Here is a 20,295-nt window from a genome sequence, read left to right as displayed (position 1 = left end):
CCAAACTTTAGTCGGGTTCCTCTGTGCCCTCTTCTCTACTGGGCCTCAACCTGGGTCCCAGCCTTGCTGAGCTGCATAGTTCTCTTTTAGCAAGAATGCTGTTAAGTCCGTTTAAAGCAAATATCTCACTTTTATGTATCCAATAAAATTTCTGAACCTCTACCTTGACATCTGATCACTTGGCCTGCCCTCAGCAAGAATCCTGTTAGGCCAGTTTAACAAACATTTTCCCAACTCCTAATGTCTCCTCTTAGTAATTTTCCATCCACCAACACCCTCTTCTGACCTCCTCTTTGGCTGTAAATCCTCACTTGTTCTAATTATCTTGGAATTGGGCCAGTCTATCCTGAGGTATTTTTTTTCTTCTCTTGCAATGATTCCTGATTAAAACCTATTTTTACCACTTAAACTACTGTCAGAGTACTGTCTGTGAGGTAAAAGTTAGTTACCTTGGTTAAAGTCATGAAATGGATGATTGAGACTTAACTAGAAGTATAGTCAAAAATTAAGATGGAATATGCAAAGTAATAGGATCTGATTTTGTTTATCAAGAGGAAAGATAGGATAACTTCATCCTAAGATAAAATATCTGGTTATTTTAGCAGCTAAGAGAGGATAGTTAATTTTTTTAAAAATCCTCTGTAGAGATAGAAAGCTGTAGAGAGTTCAGGAAGTAAATGTTATTTGTCTTGGTATCTGAAAACAAATAAAAATATGTTAATATTTGGCAACATTTGCACAGCTCAGCTTTGATGGGTTTCTTTTTAAATATTTAAAAATGCTTTACCACAAAATACTATATTGAAACAAGACTAAAACTGGGTTTTGCTCTAGAATGACCATGCAAATTTATCTTGGCGTATTCATTCTGCTCTTGACTAAAGGCAGTAAGTGTTATTCTTTACCTTCTGTGCAATCATCTGAGTTAGCAGAGATTCTTTAGTTTACAAAAATAACTTTCTGTGTCTTATGCTGACTTTATATTCTCCATTATTTTAAAAATATAATTATCTATAAAAGAGCTAAAGTTCTTCAACTGTTTATTTTTAAAATATTTTCACTCTAATTAATAGGTAGCATCCTTGTTCTCTACAGTACTGTTATGGGTTGATTTGTGTCCACCAAATAAATGCGTTAAAATCCTAACCCCCAATTCCTGCAAATGTGACCATATTTAGAAATATGGTCTTATGGTGTTTGCAGATGTAATCAATTTAAGATAAAGTCATACTGAATTAGGATGGACTGGAAGATACTTCTCCATGTTCTGAGGATCTTAAAGAAGTCTACACCCTTGTGTGTTTCCAAAAATTACTTTATATAAATATTATTGCTTACAAATTTAGGGTCAAGATTATTATAACCTTTGGTTTACAAATACTTTATATGTAACTCTTTTCAAAAGTGAATGTTTCGAATGTTCCTCCCTCCTGAGTGGGAAATAAAATGGATTCAATATCAGTGTGTATAATCAAATTAAAGTAGAACAAACAAGAACTTCCTCTGAGTTTGACCATCAACGATCAAGGAGGGCTCTTCACAATACAGGCATAACTTAAGAGATCTTCCTGTAATTAACTAGCTGTCTGCATACTCTCCTCATTGCCACCTTCATTTCTTGATTCCTGAATGTATAAATGACAGGGTTCAGGAAAGGAGTAAGAACTGCATCAAAGATGGCCAAAAACTTATCCAGATGTGTGGAAGGCGATGGCCACATATAGAAAAATATCAAAGGACCAAAGAATAGGACTACTACAGTTATGTGAGCTGACAGTGTGGACAGAGCCTTAGATAAACCAGCTGAAGAGTGTTTCCGAACGGTGAGAATGATGATGATATAGGAAATAATCAGTATGAGGAAGGAGCCAACAGAGATGAATCCACTGTTGGCTGTGACCATGAACTCTAATTGGTAGGTTTCTGTGCAGGCAAGTTTGATAAACCGAGGAAGGTCACAGTAAAAACTGTCCAGAATATTAGGACCACAGAAGGGTAATTTTACCACAAAAGCCAACTGAACCACAGAGTGGAAGAGGCCAGTCATCCAGGCTGCCATTAAAAAGAAGATGCACATCCTTGGGCTCATGATGATCAGGTAGTGAAGAGGCTTACATATGGCAACATATCTGTCAAAGGCCATGGCAATGAGCAGCACCATCTCCACACCACCAATAACATGGATGAAGAAGATTTGAGTAATGCAGCCACTAAAGGAGATGACTTTACGCTTTCTGAAAAGATCATAAATCATCTTTGGAGAAGTGACAGAAGTAACTCCCATGTCAATAAAGGAGAGATTGGCCAACAGAAAGTACATGGGTGAGTGTAAGTGAGGGTCAGAGGTCACAGTGAACATAATGAGGGAGTTTCCCATCATGCTTGCCACATAAAATGTGGAGGAGAACACAAAAAGGAGAAGTTGGATCTCCCAGGAATTGGTGAGTCCCAGGAACACAAACTCTGACACAGCAGAGTGATTTGCTCCATCCATTGGCTTTGTCAGCCTTGCTACCTGAAAATATAAATTATGATAATTATGTAATAAATTAGGAGAGAGATCTAAGTTATGAAAGCCTTTCTCTACCTTAGCATTAAAACTGACCTAATATGCCCAGGGCTTCTGAAATGTGATCACAGAGAAATTGGTAGTTTTCATGTTGAGTTGTTTTCTACTACAAACTTTTCTCTGCGTCTAATACCCTGTTTCTTCCCAGAGTTAATGCTGTGATATTACACCTGATACAAGATGGTCAATATGAGTAACAGGAATTCAACCTCAAACCTTTTGATTTTTGCTTCAAAACTTATTATCTGAACTAATTATAGAACTAATTACTGTTGCAATCCCTTCCAAGCCTATAAACCTTTATCTGACAGACCCTTCTCTTCCTTCCCTGTCCCCACCTCTGAGAACATATTCATTCATCTTAGATATTACTTGATTGTTTACCACACCTATGAAGTCTTGCTTTACTATTACTAGTATAACCACCAGGTTTTTTCTGCATTTTTTGATACCGCTTTGCTTTTTCCTAGGGCAGATACTATGATGTTCTTTAAGAGAGACAAGATTAACATGAATAACTGAATTCAACCTCAAATTGTTTTGATTTTTTGTTCAGGACTAATATATCCTGGCTCCAATCACACAAAATGCTTCACCACTTCTCAACTATTTCATCCACTTCCTAGACCACCCGTCTTATTGTGGAAAACAGACCCTTCCTCCTGATGCCCTACCACTGGAACATATTTATCTCCAAGCTTCTTTAAACTTTAATCATATCTGTGAGGTCTTGTTTTATATTACCAGTTTTATTTTACTATTGCTTGTATTTTTAGTAAATTGAATACAGTTCTAATTGTACTGTCAACTTCTTGACGACAGAGATTATTATTTATTCATACTTAGATTCCCTAGAGCAATGAAAAAGCAGTCCATACAGTGGTACAGGTCCATGAATTGTATTACCAGTTTGCATCATATTAGGTGCCATTTTACATCAGAGCTAAATCCAGGTGTATGATTTTGTATTTACTAAAGTATCATCCCCTGAAGGATTGGGGGGAAAAACTCATTTTTCACTAAAAATAATTTGAGAAGCACTACCCTACAGTTCTTAACATATGATCGGAGAAGCTTAAAACTATGAAGGACAGCGTGGTGTAGTGAAAAGCATTTTGTTTCTAATCTCTGTGGAAGAATTTATCACATTATCTTGTAATTTTGGTTTTATTTAGAGAAGCAACAAAGCATAGTGGGAAGAATATGGACTTTGGATTCAGAAAACCAAGATTTATATTATTATTCAGCCACTGACAATATGATTTTGGGAAAGTTACTTGAATTCTTGAAACTCAGTTTATCTATGAAATGCAATTAATACCATTAACTTCTCAGAGCAAGTTGTAGGGATAAAATAATTAAAGTTTTACAATTGTGGATTTAATGTATAGATATTAACGTAAATAGTAAATGTTCATTTTACTTCCCTTTCTTTCACTTGCCCATTGTAGTGCTCAACACATGAAGTAAATAAATAATAAAAAATAAAATCATGGTGATCAGCAGAATTCCTTACCTAAAAGATATTTCAATAATATATTATGATTATCTCCTTGTACACAATAATAGATTATAATATTCATATGCTTTTAGTGATCAAAATAAAAATCATCTTGGATTGATTAAATATATTTTCTCTCATTTCTTTATAGTACTTACCACAAGTGTATCTCATTCGTTTTTTTCTTGTTTGTTCTCCCTTTTTTTCATCTTTTATTAAATCTATTGGAGTGACATGGTCAATAAACTTACGTAGGTTTCAAGTGTACAATTCAATGATACATTGTCTGTATATTGCATTGTGTGTTTACTACCAAAGTCAAATCTTTTTCCATCACCATATAATTGATCCCCTTTATTACTTACTCCCCACCCCCTTCCCTCCGATAACCACCACACTATTGTCTGTGTTTATGAGGGGATTTTTTGTCTTGTTTATTTGTTGCTTTCTATTTTATATCTCATTTGTGAGTTGTTCTCCCTTCTGATGAGACTGCAGATCCCATAAAGGTAATGAATACATCTGTCTTATTATCCAATGCATCCCAAAACTTAGAATCACACCAGATACATAATAAGGATATATAAGTATTTAGGAAATAAATATCTGCTGAAAGATAAAAGAGGGTATATTTGACTGATCAAAAATACATGGATGTATGACTAATTATATAATTAATGAACATGGGTAACAAGACTTCATAGTTCCTAAGCAACAGAGAAAAATAGAAAATAAAGGATTATAAAATTAAAAAGAAATGTCAGTCAGAGAAAAACAAATAACATACAATTTCACTTATATGTGAAATCTAAAGAACAATATAAATGAACAAACAAAACTGAAACAGACTCATAGAGACAGAGAACAGACTGAGGGTTGCCAGAGGGGAGAAGGGGTGAAGAACTGGGTGAAAAAGGTGAAGGACTTGAGAAGCACAGATTGGTGGCTACAAAACACTCACAGGGATGTAAAGTGCAGCGTAGGGAATATAGTCAATAATATTGTAACAACTACGTATGGTGCCAGGTGCGTACTGGGAATATCAGGCGGACCACTTTGTAAAGTATATGATTGTCTCACCACCATGCTGTACACCTGAAACTAATACAAAATAATGTTGGATGTAAACTGTAATTAAAAAGTAAAATTTTAAAAAGTGAAGAAGAATTAAGGGAAAAGAAATAAATGATATTAAAAGGAAAATATAAAAAGGATGAAGAAATTAGAAAAGTACATGTATAATGACAAAGAAAAAAGAATAAAGCTTACTTTAAGTAAAAGGTAGTTTATGAGGTACAATTTGCATTACTTTCTGGGCCAACTCTTCAAAAATTCTATAATCATAAACAAGTTATAGTACTATACCTCTGGGTGCCTATTATGTGTCAAGGCTCTTATACGAGTTTCTCCATAAGCTTTTGTCAGGTATGCATAAGGGGCTGTGAATTTATTTGCCTTTTGACTCTCCAATCCCTATCAAATATATAAGAACAGGGAATTTTAGGAAAAAAAATGAACTTAAATCAGAATGAGATATAAATATGGAACCAGATGTACTAAAAGCATAAGAATATATCCATTCAAATATCAGAAAATATAGAAGCTGGAAAAGTTTGGATCATCACACATTTTAAGTCACTTGAGACAGAGTCAGAATCCGAACCTGAGTCCAGAGCAAAAGTCAGAGAGGTTTCCAGATGGAGACAAGAGTATGATATATATTCCCCTAAAAATTATATAATACCCATAAAGAAAACTGTTGCATAGTGGGGTTCTGAAATCATCTTCTCTTATAGATTGCTATGCTTTTAAATAACTTTTCTTAAACATTGCATTATAGTCATAATTTTAACTAATTTAATATCAATAATGCAAAAGACAAGGTCTAGCTCTTTGCCTTCTGTTGGGATTAATCTTTTCTCTTGATCCATAGAGAATTGATTAATTCTCCAGATTTCTAGATATTTAATCCCTTATGGATGAAGAAGATATTGGTAACTGAGGTTTTAAATACTGTAATAGAGTCATCAAGTTGAGCACAGCCAGCTGTAAGGCTTGAACAAGGTACTAATATAAAATATCATTCAATTTAAAAACATCGTGGGTTTAACATCTCCCTCAGCTCAAACGTGCTACATTTTTATCTTTGAAATTGTCACAAAACCTTTCTAACATCCAACTAAAATCCTGCCTTCTCTAAGTTAAGACCCTCTCTACTTTTACTTTCTATAACTGTGAAAAATATAAATAATTCTGTGTCCTTTTCAAAAAACAACCTTGTATGTACATTAATGCACCTCCTTAGCTTTCTGTTCGTAAGATTCAACAAACTCTTCTTTTATAACCTATTAGGATCTCTTCCTGACTTTTTCCCTTCCATCCAAAAAAGTGTCCATTTCTCAACTTCCTCCAAACGTTTCTTCATTCTACTTACAGCTTAGAAATAAAATTGATATAAAACACCCTAATTCTAAACTACATTAGAGACCAGGAAAACTACTTCAATCTCCTGATAGTTTATTTTTTTTAATTTTCAACACCATATTTTAAAATGACATTATGTTGAAAATTATTTACTCAGCTTTATATTTTTTGGTCTCCATTTCTTTTATTTCTATTATGTCTATAAAATCCTTTTCCATTTGGTAAACTTAAGTTCCTAATAAATGTGTTTCCCTTTTCACAGAAGATGTTAAGTTTATACCCAATTCTTTTGAAAAGCTAAAGGAGAGGAAAATATAAGTACTCTTTAAAACATGTTTTCAGGTGTCATCAATTTTTCTTGCCTGTTTATGAAGTGGCAGAGGGTGAGAATCATTCATGCGATCGTCATCAAAATCAGAATGATTAATTGCAATCTATCCTGAATCCAAAATATTACAAAACCATTTGACTTCTTCTGATGTCTTTCACATTACCCAAGACACAATGTGATTCTAACTGAATATCAAGATCAGTTAACCTTTTCCAATATGTCAATAACTTTTCAAAATTATTCTTTCATGCTACTCAGTTTCATATCCTGGACACTATCTACTTTGCGTTGGCACTCAAGCACTTCAGTATACGGCTCATATTCATAGCAATTCCAAAGACAAAATTATTACGTCTGAATTAAACCACTCTTTGCATTGTTAAATTCATTTCCATCCTTCCATTTTACCTGTAGGAATAGAACAGCATCTTCCAGGAGTCTGAGATTTTCCTATGTTCTTTAACACAAAGTGCCATCTAAAATCCTGCCATGAGAACAAATGAAGCCTATTATAGCTCAAGAAGACAGTGACCAAGTGATTCTGCAAAAGCATGAGAGTCTAGAAGGAGCTTATGGAACAAGGGACTTTGCCTCTAGAGAACTATTTGGTTAGACCAGAGCAATGAAAGGATCTAAGAACTAATAATAACATATCAGAGAAGAGGAGGCAAGAGTGGAATATTTTTGTTTCAAAGATTTATGCCATTTTGTTGGAAATTGTATAAATATTGGTAGCTGCCCATTAGAATTAATCTCAGAAAATTGGTAAATATTAACTAAAAGAAATTAACTGTAATTTTCTTAATCATCTCCAAAGAAGCCAATGTGCTTAATTTTTTTAGTACAGTTTAAATAGTAGAAGAATGTACACAAGACTTCATTTTTATACAATCATATCTTTAGTACAGTTTAAATAGTAGAAGAATGTACACAAGACTTTGTTTTTATACAATCATATACAAGGATTTTATACAATCATTTTTTAGTACAGTTTAAATAGTAGAAGAATGTACACAAGACCTCATTTTTATACAATCATATTTTGAGTAATTCTGGATGTGCACAAGGATTTAACTATACAGAAGTTTCTTCAAGTAAATAGAGTTTAAAATTAAATAAAACAACTAAAACATATATCAATTGATGATAAATTAGTTAGAATACATCCATACAGTCAAATTCTCTGAAGCCACTGAAAATCAAGTTTAAACACTATACAGTCCAAAACACACTCTTGAGTGAAATTCTGGGTAACAGAATAGCATGTATAGTATGTTATTGTGCATATAATATAAATTTTTTATCTACTATTTATTTATTTATTTTTAGGTACTCTTTTGTCTTTCTCACCCACAGTGCTACTGCTAGCACTACAATTTATATAAATTGTAATATAAATAATGTATATCCATATCTGAACAAATAGACAATAAACTTTTTTTGATAAATACTTTAAGACAATGGGGTTGTTAGGTAAGGAAACTAGGATTTTAACTTTCAATTGTGTATACTTATATCAGTCCAGATCCTGCTAGGACAAAAAAAAATGGCACACTTAAATTAAGTAACTGGAAAAGAGCTTAATAAAAGCACAAAGTCAGCTGGAGAGGAGTTGAGTGGAACTGAAGGGTCAAAAGGAATATATTCTTTTCTCTCTGCATCCACTCTTGCCTTTTATCCAGGGGACAAATAGGGAAGAGCAGATAATATCAAGATAGAAGAAACTGAGCGTCAGCAAATAATTAGCTATTTAATTATTGCAGAGTGATCTACACCCAAAATGTTCACCTCTACCCGTGTACATTATATGAATTGCATAAGGGAAAAGGGGGAAGAAGTGATAATTAATTAAAAATATAGCTATCAAAATCCCCTTTAGGAATATGTATAAAGGACCCATGGACAGAGCCAAAGGAGGGGAGGAGTGAGGGTGGAAAGTGGGAGTGGATGGGGCAGAGGAGGATGGTGGTGGGAAAATGGAGATAATTGCATTTGAACAACAATAAAAAAAATGAAAAGAATCCCTTCTTGTATAGCTGGTCATGAGACCTGTTTTGATAACAGAATTGCACACATTACATCTTATCTTCTTTACGTTTTAGGCTAGACAAAGTACTCTACCTGGTAGGATGAACAAAACTGCATTTCTAAAGATTATGAGTCTTCAGAGGACCTTTTGTTTGAAGGGGTGCCACTATTTTCCACTGACAAGAACTATTGGGCAGAGTGCTGAGAAGTGATCCAAAAAAGCCCAAGTTCTGACTGGCCCCCTCTATGGAATAGGAACTCAGTTTCCCTCTGGTAATTCAGATCTGTCAACTCAACAATGAATGCTTTTCTTAGACCCAAATAAAAGAATCCCCTGTCCTGGTTTTTATCCTACAGAAGTCCCTAAATTGGCTCCTTCCCAGTCATGCTTATCACCATGGTATGAAGATTTCAAAAAACTGAAGAGACATGTCCACCTGAAGCATATGCCCATTTTTTTAGACAGATTCTGGTCCCCAAAACCCAGGAATTTTTTTCAAATTTCTTTGAGAACTTCCACAGCCACGCAAACATGGCTTTCCAGGATTTTTTATAGATATGTATATATATTTATGAAATATATTTATCAACATAAAAGAATAGAACATACTGTACTTAAGTTTTGTTACCTTGATTTATAGCACAAATATTTCAACACAAAGCTACTGGATTGCCATTTTTTGCCTCAGGTCCCACAAACGTCAGAGTCAGGTCCTTTTCTCTCTGCTGGCTCATTGACGTGAGAAGCCCAAAGAGATCGAAGTCTGGACTCAGCTGTGTACCCTTTGGAGATATTCTTCCCTGGGGTACTAGGACCTCCAGACTTACTAAACCAAAGTTCACAAGAATAATAGGAAGCATAAATTTCCCATTAAATTATTTGGTTGTATTGTTAGAGTGACTTTTTCTACCTTGGCTTCATCTATTTCAGCTTTAAGACAGATAGCAATATAAATATTGGCCACTGGTTTAATATATGTAGAGCATCAAATAATCAGCATCCTAATCTTGCAAGATGTTCATCTCCCACTTGGTACAAATCTTAGCATTCTCTAGGCCATTCCACTACTCTCTCATATGAGTTGTTTCTGGGTGTTGGAGCACAAGTAAGTCCAATGAATGCCATGGGTGTATGCCCATGGTCACACCTTACTTTCTATAAAAATATGTCCAGATGCAATATTGTATGTGACATCATAGCAACAGAGGTACTCTATGAATCAATAAATTGTAGTGCTAGCAACAGCATTGTGGGTGGGAAAGACAAAATAGTACCTAAAAATAAATAAATAAATAATAGATAAAGAATTTATATTATATAAACATTATATATTATGACATATAAACACAGTATTTTAATATATGTATAGTAAGATATTTTCTATATTTACCTATAATTTGTATATTATATACTTACAATAAACATTTTTATATGTTTATATAAAAATAAGTATTTATAAGGTATGTTTATACATCATATGTATCTCTATGGAGTGAGGTTAGAAATAAACAGATACAGAGAGATAAATATCCTTATGACAATAAGCATCTCCCCATTTCATAAAAGAAGGACTAATTCTATTTAACCTGCCACAAGGTGGACAGCTAGTCCTCTCAGAGTGGGGTGAGGTACGGTACTACACAGGGTGCTGTCCATTTACTTTGGTGTTGTAAAGCTTGGGCACTCAGGAGTGATGATAGGCAGATCAGCCTCAGTGAGGGGAAATACATGTTGTTGATTTTATGCACATGTCAACTATTCTGCTACGGCCACTTTTAGTGCCAATTCAGCAGCTTTAGAACAGCTGGAGAAAGGTGCTGACCGACATCCACAGGGGCAGATATTTTTGTTCCTGTACAGTGAGTGAATAACCTCTAATAGGCTTTTGCATGGCCATGAATACTGTCTTTCTCTGTGCCCTCCTGAGAAGTCCAGCTACATGCTTCTCCCCTGAACGCCAATATTTTATGACCTTATTATTTCTTAGGCTCTGAACAACTAAACAGTTAGGCCTGTCCACAAATTTAGTAAAATTGATGGCACAAGCCATCTTTCCTTCCAGAGAAAGTGTGTAACTAAAGGTATTTCCTGAGGTTCTTTCCATTCGAAGGATTTTCCTTTAACACTACTCTGTAAGGCAATCTGAGTAGAGTTTAATGCAATGGTCATTTACTTAAGGCTGAGAGTGTCATAGCTATCCATAAACCAGGCTATATTTCCTCCTCTCTTTGCGGGTAATGGCTTCCCCATTATCAGGAAGACCCACAAATAGGAATTGTTTTCAATTAAGTGAGTCATTCCATTATTTATTACCAGAGACCCATTATAGTGCAGAAGTTAAGATAACACACCCTGGATCCAAACAGTAAGAAATCAAGGAACATGTATAAAGGACCCATGGACAATAAAAATGGGGGAGGGGGAGGACTGTATGTGGGAGGTTGGAATGGGAAGGGCAGGGGAGAATAATGGGGGGGAAATGGGGACAACTGTAATTGCACAGCAATAAAAAAACAGACCTTAGAGTGGCCAAGATGGAGGTGTAGGTAAATACACTTTGCCTTCTTGCACAATGGAAAGGACAAAAACAAATTTAAAAACAAAAAATAAGACTGCCAGAAAATCAAACTTTATGGAAGTCTCACAACCAAGGAGTTAAAGAAGAAACATTCATCCAGGCTGGTAGGAGGGGCAGAGACAGCCAGCCGGGGTGGTGACACTGTGCAACAAGGTGGCTGCTGGAGGACCGGGCAGTCCCACATTAGTGTACAGATAAAACAGAGGAACAGCTGGGGAGCAAAACAGACCACCCAACTCAGGGTTCCAGTGAGGGAAAATAAAGCCTCAGAACCTCTGGAGGTAAAAACCTGTGGCGGTTGTGGCAACAGGAGAAACTCCCAGCCTCACGGGAGAGTCCATTGGACAGGCCCACATGGTCCTAGAATGTACACACGCCAACCTACCTCAGAATCAGCACTAGAAGGGCCCAATTTGCTTGTGGGTAGTGGGGGAAGTGACTGAAAGCTGGCCAAGAGCCAAGCAAGCAAAATTGTTCCTTCGAGGACCCTTCTCCCACAGACAGCGTTACAACTCAGTGACCTGGGTTGCCCTGCCCTGGCAGACACTGAGGCTCTGCCCCTTCCAATGTAGCGGGCATGCAGAGACAAAGAACTATGGCCCAAATGAAAGAACAGATCAAAGCTCCAAAAATGGAGCTAAGCAATGAACAGATACCCAACTTATCAGATGCTCAGTTCAAAACACTGGTAATCTGGATGCTTCCTGAATTGGTTGAGTATGGTAGCAAAATGGAGGAAAAAGCAAAGACTATGCAAAGTGAAATAAAGAAAAATATACAGGGAACCAACAGTAAAGAGAAGGAAACTGGGACTCAGATCAACAATTTGGATCAGAAGGAAGAGATAAACATTCAACCCAAACAGAATGAAGGAACAAGAATTCAAAAAAATGAGGAGAGGTTTAGGAACCTCTGGGACAACTTTAAATAGTCCGACATCCAAATCATAGGGGGGCTAGAAGGTGAAGAGGAAGAGCAAGAAACTGAAAACTTATTTGAAAAAATAATGGAGGAGAACTTCCCCAATCTGGCCAAGGAAATAGACTTCCAGGAGATCAGGAAGCTCAGAGAGTCCTAAAGAAGTTGGACCCAAGGAAGCACACACCAAGGCACATCATAATTATATTCCTCAAGATTAAAGATAAGGAGAGAATCTTAAGAGCAGCAAGAGAAAATGAGACAGTTACCTACAAAGGAGTTCCCATGAGGCTATCATTTGATTTCTCAGAAGAAACCTTGCAGGCAAGAAGGGGCCATCAAGAAGTTTTCAAAGTCATGAAATGCAAAGACCTACATCCAAGATTACTCTATCCATCAAAGCTATCATTTAGAATCGAAGGGCAGATAAAGTGCTTCCCAGATAGGATCAAGGTAAATGAGTTCATCATCACCAAGCCCTTATTATATGAAATGTTAAAGAGACTTACATAAGAAAAAGAAGATCAAAAACTATGAACAGTAAAACAGAGGGGAGGAGGAGGGGGAAGAATGAGAGAAAAGGTACAGGGAATAAGCAACACAAATAGTAGATACAAAATAGGCAAGGGGAGGTTAAGAATAGTATAGGAAATGGAGAAGCCAAAGAACTTATATGTACAACCCATGGACATGAACTAAGGATGGGGGGTAGGGGAATGTTTGGGGGTGGGGAGTACAGGATGGAGGGGAATAAAGGAAGGGGAAAAAAGCAACAACTGTAATAGCACAATCAATAAAATATATTTTTTAAAAAAGACTTTATGCCCAGGATTATTACTTAAGAGATCTTGAGGGCATTTTTTATCGACTTTATTGGGATGACATTGGTTAATACAATTATATAGGTTTCAGGTGTACAGATGACCTTGGGTGTTCTCCCTCCTCTTGAATTTTTTGGAATAATTTGAGAAGAATAGGTGTTAGTTCTTCTTTGAATGTTTGGTAAAATTTACCATCAGTCCAGGACTTTGTTGGGAGTTTTTTGGTTACTGTTTCAATTTCATTAGCTGTGACCTGTCTATTCAAATTTTCTAATTCTTCTTGATTCAGTTTTTGACAATTGTGATCTCAAGGACATTTAACCTCTTTGTGCCTCAGATCCTCCCTCTGTAAAACAGGAATAATTAGGAAATATGCTTCATAAAATTCAAGGTAAAATACTTAGGAAAATACCTAGACTTAGACTGCACAATTTCTGGAAAAAGGAAAATTGCATATATATTTTATAAATAATTTATTTATATTTGTTGAAATATTTTACATTTATTTTCCTGGGACAAGCACAATGATCTCAGTGTGACTTACTTAAGCAGAATATACAATTCATCAATCACATCATTTTCCACCAAAAAAAAAAAGGGAACATCATTAATTGTAAGTATTTGAGAGGAACTTCAGGCCTACAAAATTGAATTTAATCAAAGATCTTTATGAATGCCACCATAAACCAAAAGAAATACTATTAATAACAAATTTTAAACATCCTCTTCATAATTAACACAATGGTTTAAAATTTGGCTTTGGTAGGTCCTGAACAAGGAACTGCATGGTAGCAGTAGAAACTAAGAAATGATTTAGAATTGATAAAGAAGTGCTAAACACTAATGAAATTTACTAGGAAGAAGGAATGCAAATGGGCAGTGTAAAGATCTCTCCTCAAATGGACTTATAGGAAAAAGTTAAAAGAGTGAAATATAAGCAGAAATTAAACTACAAAATTGATTTGAAAGCTCAAGGGCACTGACCTAAGAACAACCAAAGACAGTTTCTGGTGCCTGGTTATCTCTGGAGATTTCTGGCTGTTTGCCTTCAGAAAAATTCCAATCACCTACCCTTCAATTCCTGGGTTTTAGCATGTACAACTGAGGGGATTACCCACTCTAGCTTTAAATTCAAAATTCTAACATAGAATTAACAATTTCCCATACTAATAGAGAGAGGAGTCTGATGAGGCAAAATATGTTGATACTGGAGAAATAAGAAGCCGAATAAGGAAAAAATTTAAATCAAAATAGGTAATAAATAGATAAAAATAATATATATATGCATACTCCATGTATCAATGGAATAATCTGTCCAAAGCAGGAAAAGATAAAATATTATTTGCTCAATTACATGGCATTCTATTAGACCATGTAAGTTAGAAAAGACATATGATTTGGTCTTTAACATTTTGATATACAGAGTGTCAAAGAATAACATGATTTCTAATTTAATGATGAAATAGACACTAGATATCTAGGCATACAACATGGCCTAGAGTATTTCTCTGAAATTGCATAATGTTATCTCTGCAACCGGCATGAGAAAGAAATCTATAGTTTCATGTCATCAAAGCCAATCCATTTATGAAATCTTCCTGTAATGAGCAAGATGGCTGCACAGTCTCATCATTGCCACTTTCATCTCTTTGTTCCTGAATGTATAAATGACTGGATTCAGAAAAGGAGTGATAAATGCATCAAAAATAGCAAAGTATTTATCCAGGTGTAATGTGGGAGAAGGCCGTGTGTAGAAAAACATCAGTGGCCCAAAGAACAAAACTACCACAGTGATATGAGACGACAAAGTGGAGAGGGCCTTGAATGAACCATGTATAGAGTGTCTCCAAACAGTGAACAGAATAAAAATGTAGGAAATAACCAGTAAGATAAAAGACCCCACAGAAATAACCCCACTATTAACAATAACCATGAACTCAAGTTCTTGTGTATTTGTGCAGGCAAGTCTGAGGAGCTGGGGAAAGTCACAGTAAAAACTGTCCAATACATTAGGGCCACAAAAAGGCAAATTTACCACAAAAACTAATTGAAACAATGAATGGATAATACCAACAATCCAGGAACTGACTAAAAAGTATAGGCACATTCTTGGACTCATGATAGTCAGGTAGTGGAGAGGCTTACATATGGCCACATATCTGTCAAAGGCCATGGCTAGGAGCAGTACCATCTCAGTGCCCCCAGCAGCATGATTGAAGAAGATCTGAGTAATACATCCACAAAAGGAGATGGCTTTGTGCTTCTTGAAAATGTCAAAAATCATTTTAGGGGCTGTGATTGAGCAAAAAATCATATCAATGACCGAGAGGTTAGCCAGGAAGAAATACATGGGGGAGTGCAGATGAGCATCCAAGGTTACAATGACCACAATGACAAGGTTTCCCATCATGCTTGCCATGTAGAACAAAAAGGAAAAGACAGAAAGGAGGACCTGAATCCCCCATGAATTGGTGAGTCCCAAGAACACAAACTCTGACACTGTGGAGTGATTCCTTCCATCCATTGTCTCAGAAACCAGGATCAGTTTTTATGTTACCTGAAGGAAGAAAATGAAAAACAAAATACATAGGCAAGTATTAGTGTTCAAGGAAAAAAGCCTTTAGTCAACGAAAACAATCTTCACATTAACATCTCACACAGCCAAATAATCTTCATTACATGCACACTGCACCTCTACTTAGAAGAGTCAGCTGGTTCTCGAAAGACATTATGGTTTTCAAAACTACTAACTTAATTCCATCTCTGGACCTATTCCCCTTCTTCTTTCTTTTAATATTACATCGGTATTTTTTATATTCTCCTACCCAGTGTGTTCTACTTCAATAACATATGCTTATCAAATACTTTTGACTATAATTCCTTATGAATTGATAGTAGTTCAGCCATTTGTATGGCCAACTAACAAATTTTAATGCACATCACATAGCTTCCCAAAGTCTCTCATTTGTTATTCATATTATTCAATTAGACTTTAGAAGTTTTATTTCTTTGAACTTTCAAAATTTCTCTCATTCTAGTCTCCAAATCACAAAATCCAATTCTCAATGTCCCAGCAGAAATGTTTTCTCATTTGTGAAAATTTCCATATCTGCCTGTTTCTATACTTCCTCTGCACTGTTAGTATTTATTTCACTCTGCCTCTCATAATTATAAAATTTGTTCATCTCTCCAATTAAAATGTAGCTTCTTAAATCAACAAAGAGGGAAAGGGGGGGCAGGGAAAGGGAAGGGAAGGGGAAAGTCAAGGAACATACAGCAAGGACTCATGGACAAAACCAAAGGGGAAGAGCTGAGGGAGGGAAGGAAGGAGGGGGCAAGGGAAAGAGGTGGGGGGGAGGCAGAGACAAATGTATTTAAAAAGTAAATAAATTAAAAAAAAACAAAACAAAACAAAAAAGAAAGAAAAAATTTGAAAAAAAAAAGATAATCAGTGAATGAAAATGTGTTCATTGATAACAAAGTAAAATAATGAAAATGACACAATGCAAATTATGATCCATTATGCCAAAAATCAGTAATGACATTGATAACAATTAAAATATGAAGAAAAGATGCGACTTTTTTTTATCTCATGTCCCTCCTTAAATTCATCAGCAAATCCTGCTTCAAAAAAATTATGGTTATGACCTCACACCCCTCCACTAGTATTTCTCCAGACCTCTAACTTCACTTCCTAGTTAAGAGTCCCTCCTTCCCTTCCACTTCAACAACAGTGTTGTTCTATATAGCAACCAGTCTTATTTTCCTATTTTAAATATAATACCCTGGCTGGTGTGGCTCAGTGGATTGAGCACCAGCCTGTGAACTGAGGGGTCTCCAGCTTGATTCCCAGTCAGAGCACAAGCCTGGGTTGCAGAGCAGATCCCCAGGTAGGGTCATGTGAGAGGCAATCAATCAATGTCTCTCTTGATGTTTCTCTCCCTCTCTTTCCCTGATCTCTAGTAGTAAATAAATCAAATCTTTTAAAAATAAAAATAAAACATATAACTTTCCTGTTTTTAATCTCCCAATAGCTTCCTATCACATGGAGAAGTCCAGAATTTGACCAGGGCCTACACTAGTCCCTATCTAACATGCTTTGGCTACATCTCTCTCTCTCTTTTTCTAAATCTTCACCTGAGGATATATTAATTGATTTGAGAGAGAGAGAGAAACGTTGATGTGTGAGAGAAACGTTGATTGGTTGCCTTCAGTATGCTCTCTGACTGGGGATCAAACCTGCAACCTAGGTGTGTGTCCTGACAAGGAATCAAACCCACAACTTTTTGGTGTATGGATAATGCTCCAACCAACTGAGCCAGTGAATTTCAACCTTTTTCATCTCATGGCACACATAAATTAATTACCAAAATTATGCAGCACACAAAAATATATTTTGTCAATCTGACAATTAAAAATAGGTATAATTTTAATTCACACAGGATAACTATTGTGTTGGCTGTTGTCATTTTTTAATTTGAGTATCTAAGGGGAAAAAGGCCAGTGCCCCCGACTAAACAGTCAGGTACTGCACATTTTAAAAATTCTTGCAGCTCACTGGTTGGAAATCACTGTCTTAGGCTCCTTCCCAATAATGTTTCCCTCACTTACTGCATTCCAGTTTACCATTCATCAAATGAGCCAAGCCCTTTCCCATCTCAAGACCATTGCATTTGTTCTTTACTCTACCTGGAATGCCTTTCCTTGGATCCTTGCATGTCACTCCCTCATTTTACTCAAGTCACTTCCTCAGAGTTGTCATCTCTATCATATTCAAACCAGCAAATCCTGCCTTCTCCCCTATTCTCTTCTCATAGCACCTTATCACAACTTGAGATTATTGTACATATTTGTGTGTTCATTGTTGGTGTTTTACACTGGAATATAAACTCCCTGAGTGTAGGGGATTTATTCACACACTGCATTCCAAGTGTCAAGGACATTGCACAGTATGGATTAGGCCCACATTTGTTCAGTGAGAGAATAATGTTTACATTTTACATGAACTGATATTCCAGTAGACAGTGTAAATTAATGAATATTGTTGTCCATAAAGCAACTGTTTTAAAATCCAATAAGTTAAAATGAAATTCATTGAGTAAATATCATCTGTAATGGGACAAATTGCAATCACATACCATAGCCACGAGAATATCCTAACATTAATTTTGTAATAGTTTTGCCAAGAATGCGTAGCCTGAATCTAACTGCAAGAAAACACCAGATACACCTAAATAGAGAGATGTCTCTACTTTTCACCCCCAAAAAACATGGCCTGCAATATTCAAAAGTGTATCAGTCATGAAAGTCAAGAAAAGACTGAGGAACTTGTCCAGAATGGAGGAGACTGAAGAGACATGACAACTAAGTGTGATACATGATTCTGTACTGGATCACTTTGCTGTCAAAGGACATTGATGAGACAGCCAGCAAAATGTAAATGGGGTCTGAGGATAAGATGGTAGGCTATAGCAACATTAATTTCTTACGTTGTATTGTGGTCAACATTTAGAAGATTGATAATGTTTGTAAGAATTACACATCAAAGTATTTAGGGGTGGTGGGAAATGATTTTAGCAATATACCTTCAAATAGTTCTGGGAATAAAAGGGGTTCGTTGTACTCTTGTAAATTTGCAATGTGTGAAATAATTTCAAAATAAAAAATACCTTTAGATAAAAAAAAATAATAAAATGTAGCTTCTTAAGTACAGGAATCATGTCTGGCTCATATGAGTAACCCCCACCTCCATCACAATCACCAATAGTGACTAAGTCATTTAATGAGTGCTTCACACTTGTCAAATGAAGAAATTAATGGGACTGAAGAATAACCATGGAGTCAAGAAAGTAAATTATAATTCAATAAAGTTCATATTAATGACATGTTTTGTGTTATCACAGTATCCCAAGCCTCATTCTTGCAGTTGTTTAACTATGCAAAGTAATATTTGCACAAGAAAATTCTGTCATCAAGAGAAATATGAAGTGTCAACTATTAATTTTATTTTTTAATTTATTTATTTATCTTAGTGATTTTTTAAAATTTATAAATGTTTATTCTATTACAGTTGTCTCAATTTTTACCCCTTTTACCCCCCTTAATTATTATTTTTAAAAGGGGCTTTTGATATGTTTCAAAATGGAAAAAAATCATTTTATTTTATAAATGATACTCACTTTCCAAAAAACGCTCAATTTCTCATATAAAATATGCAATGAGCTGAAACAATCTCCTCTAGTGTGTGCACACACACACACACACACACACATTGTATCACCAAAGAACTCTGCCACATGAAAGTTGTCTATTTTCTTTTTCAAAATATATTTGGAATGGATAAAAGAGTGTCAGAAATAAAAACTGGGTGAAAAGACCCAGACAGCGTCTGTGTCTGTAATTGATAAAAGGATGATGATTGAGGTATAGATATAAAGTCTAGAAAAAGAACTAAAGAACAAATACCATATGATCTCACTCATATGTGGAATCTAATGGACAAAATAAACTGACAAGCAAAATAAAACCAGAGGCCTGGACACATGGAACAGACTGACAGATCTCAGAGAAGAGGAGGGTAGGGGGACTGGGAGAGATTAGCCAAAGAACATATATGCATATATATAACTATGTGGTGAAGGCTGGGGGTGCGGGGTGATGGGTGGAAGGGACAAAGTGAGGGGAAAATGGGGGACATCTGTGATAGTGTCAACAATTATTTAAAAAAAAGAACTAAAGGACATTGTACAGTTCCCAGTATGGAGAGGTAAAGACAAAATTACAATTCTTAGGGATAAAGAACTACCAGAGAAAAGCTATCAGAGGTCCACTGTTCAGTGGGGTTCCTGACTGATTACAATGCACATGTTTTATCAGTGAACTAATTAATATAAAAAGAAATATAGGAAGTGATCTGCTCATTATCACAAAGATAATTGGTGGGAGAGTGTTGGGAAACGCCAGGCCTGGTTTCAGAAGCTGTAACCCTGCCAACAGGCTGGAGGGCCCCAAAGCTGGAGATAATCAGCAGGCCTTGGAGAAACAGGCTCCTGAGGAGACTTGGCCTGTCCCTCCCTGGCAGGGGCATAGGCCCTGCCTCTCTGCTTTGTCATGGATGGTCAATT

The 20,295-nt window shown here is 35.8% G+C and overlaps 2 protein-coding genes across 2 annotated transcripts; both read right to left on the bottom strand.

Moving 5' to 3' along the window:
* Positions 1–1,438: 1,438 nt before the first annotated feature.
* Positions 1,439–2,500, bottom strand: LOC129064084 (olfactory receptor 4F3/4F16/4F29-like). Its single transcript, XM_054565163.1, has one exon. The coding sequence runs from the start codon at positions 2,492–2,494 to the stop codon at positions 1,556–1,558; it is 939 nt and encodes a 312-aa protein (XP_054421138.1). The 5' UTR covers positions 2,495–2,500; the 3' UTR covers positions 1,439–1,555.
* A 12,256-nt stretch (positions 2,501–14,756) lies between these two features.
* On the bottom strand, positions 14,757–15,704 carry LOC129064083 (olfactory receptor 4F15-like). Its single transcript, XM_054565161.1, has one exon. It carries the CDS (start codon positions 15,693–15,695, stop codon positions 14,757–14,759), a length of 939 nt encoding a protein of 312 aa, XP_054421136.1. The 5' UTR covers positions 15,696–15,704.
* Positions 15,705–20,295: the final 4,591 nt, after the last annotated feature.

The sequence above is a fragment of the Pteronotus mesoamericanus genome, unplaced genomic scaffold (assembly GCF_021234165.1).
Source record: "Pteronotus mesoamericanus isolate MK-2021 breed Mesoamerican mustached bat unplaced genomic scaffold, CSHL_Meso_final contig_164, whole genome shotgun sequence".
In the NCBI taxonomy this organism is placed as follows: domain Eukaryota; kingdom Metazoa; phylum Chordata; class Mammalia; order Chiroptera; family Mormoopidae; genus Pteronotus; species Pteronotus mesoamericanus.
This window is presented reverse-complemented; position numbering and strand designations above follow the sequence as displayed.

What these genes read in the sequence shown, in the direction of transcription:
- LOC129064084 (XM_054565163.1), bottom strand. Translation starts at nt 2,494, where the DNA reads ATGGATGGAGCAAATCACTCTGCTGTGTCAGAGTTTGTGTTCCTGGGA.
- LOC129064083 (XM_054565161.1), bottom strand. Translation starts at nt 15,695, where the DNA reads ATGGATGGAAGGAATCACTCCACAGTGTCAGAGTTTGTGTTCTTGGGA.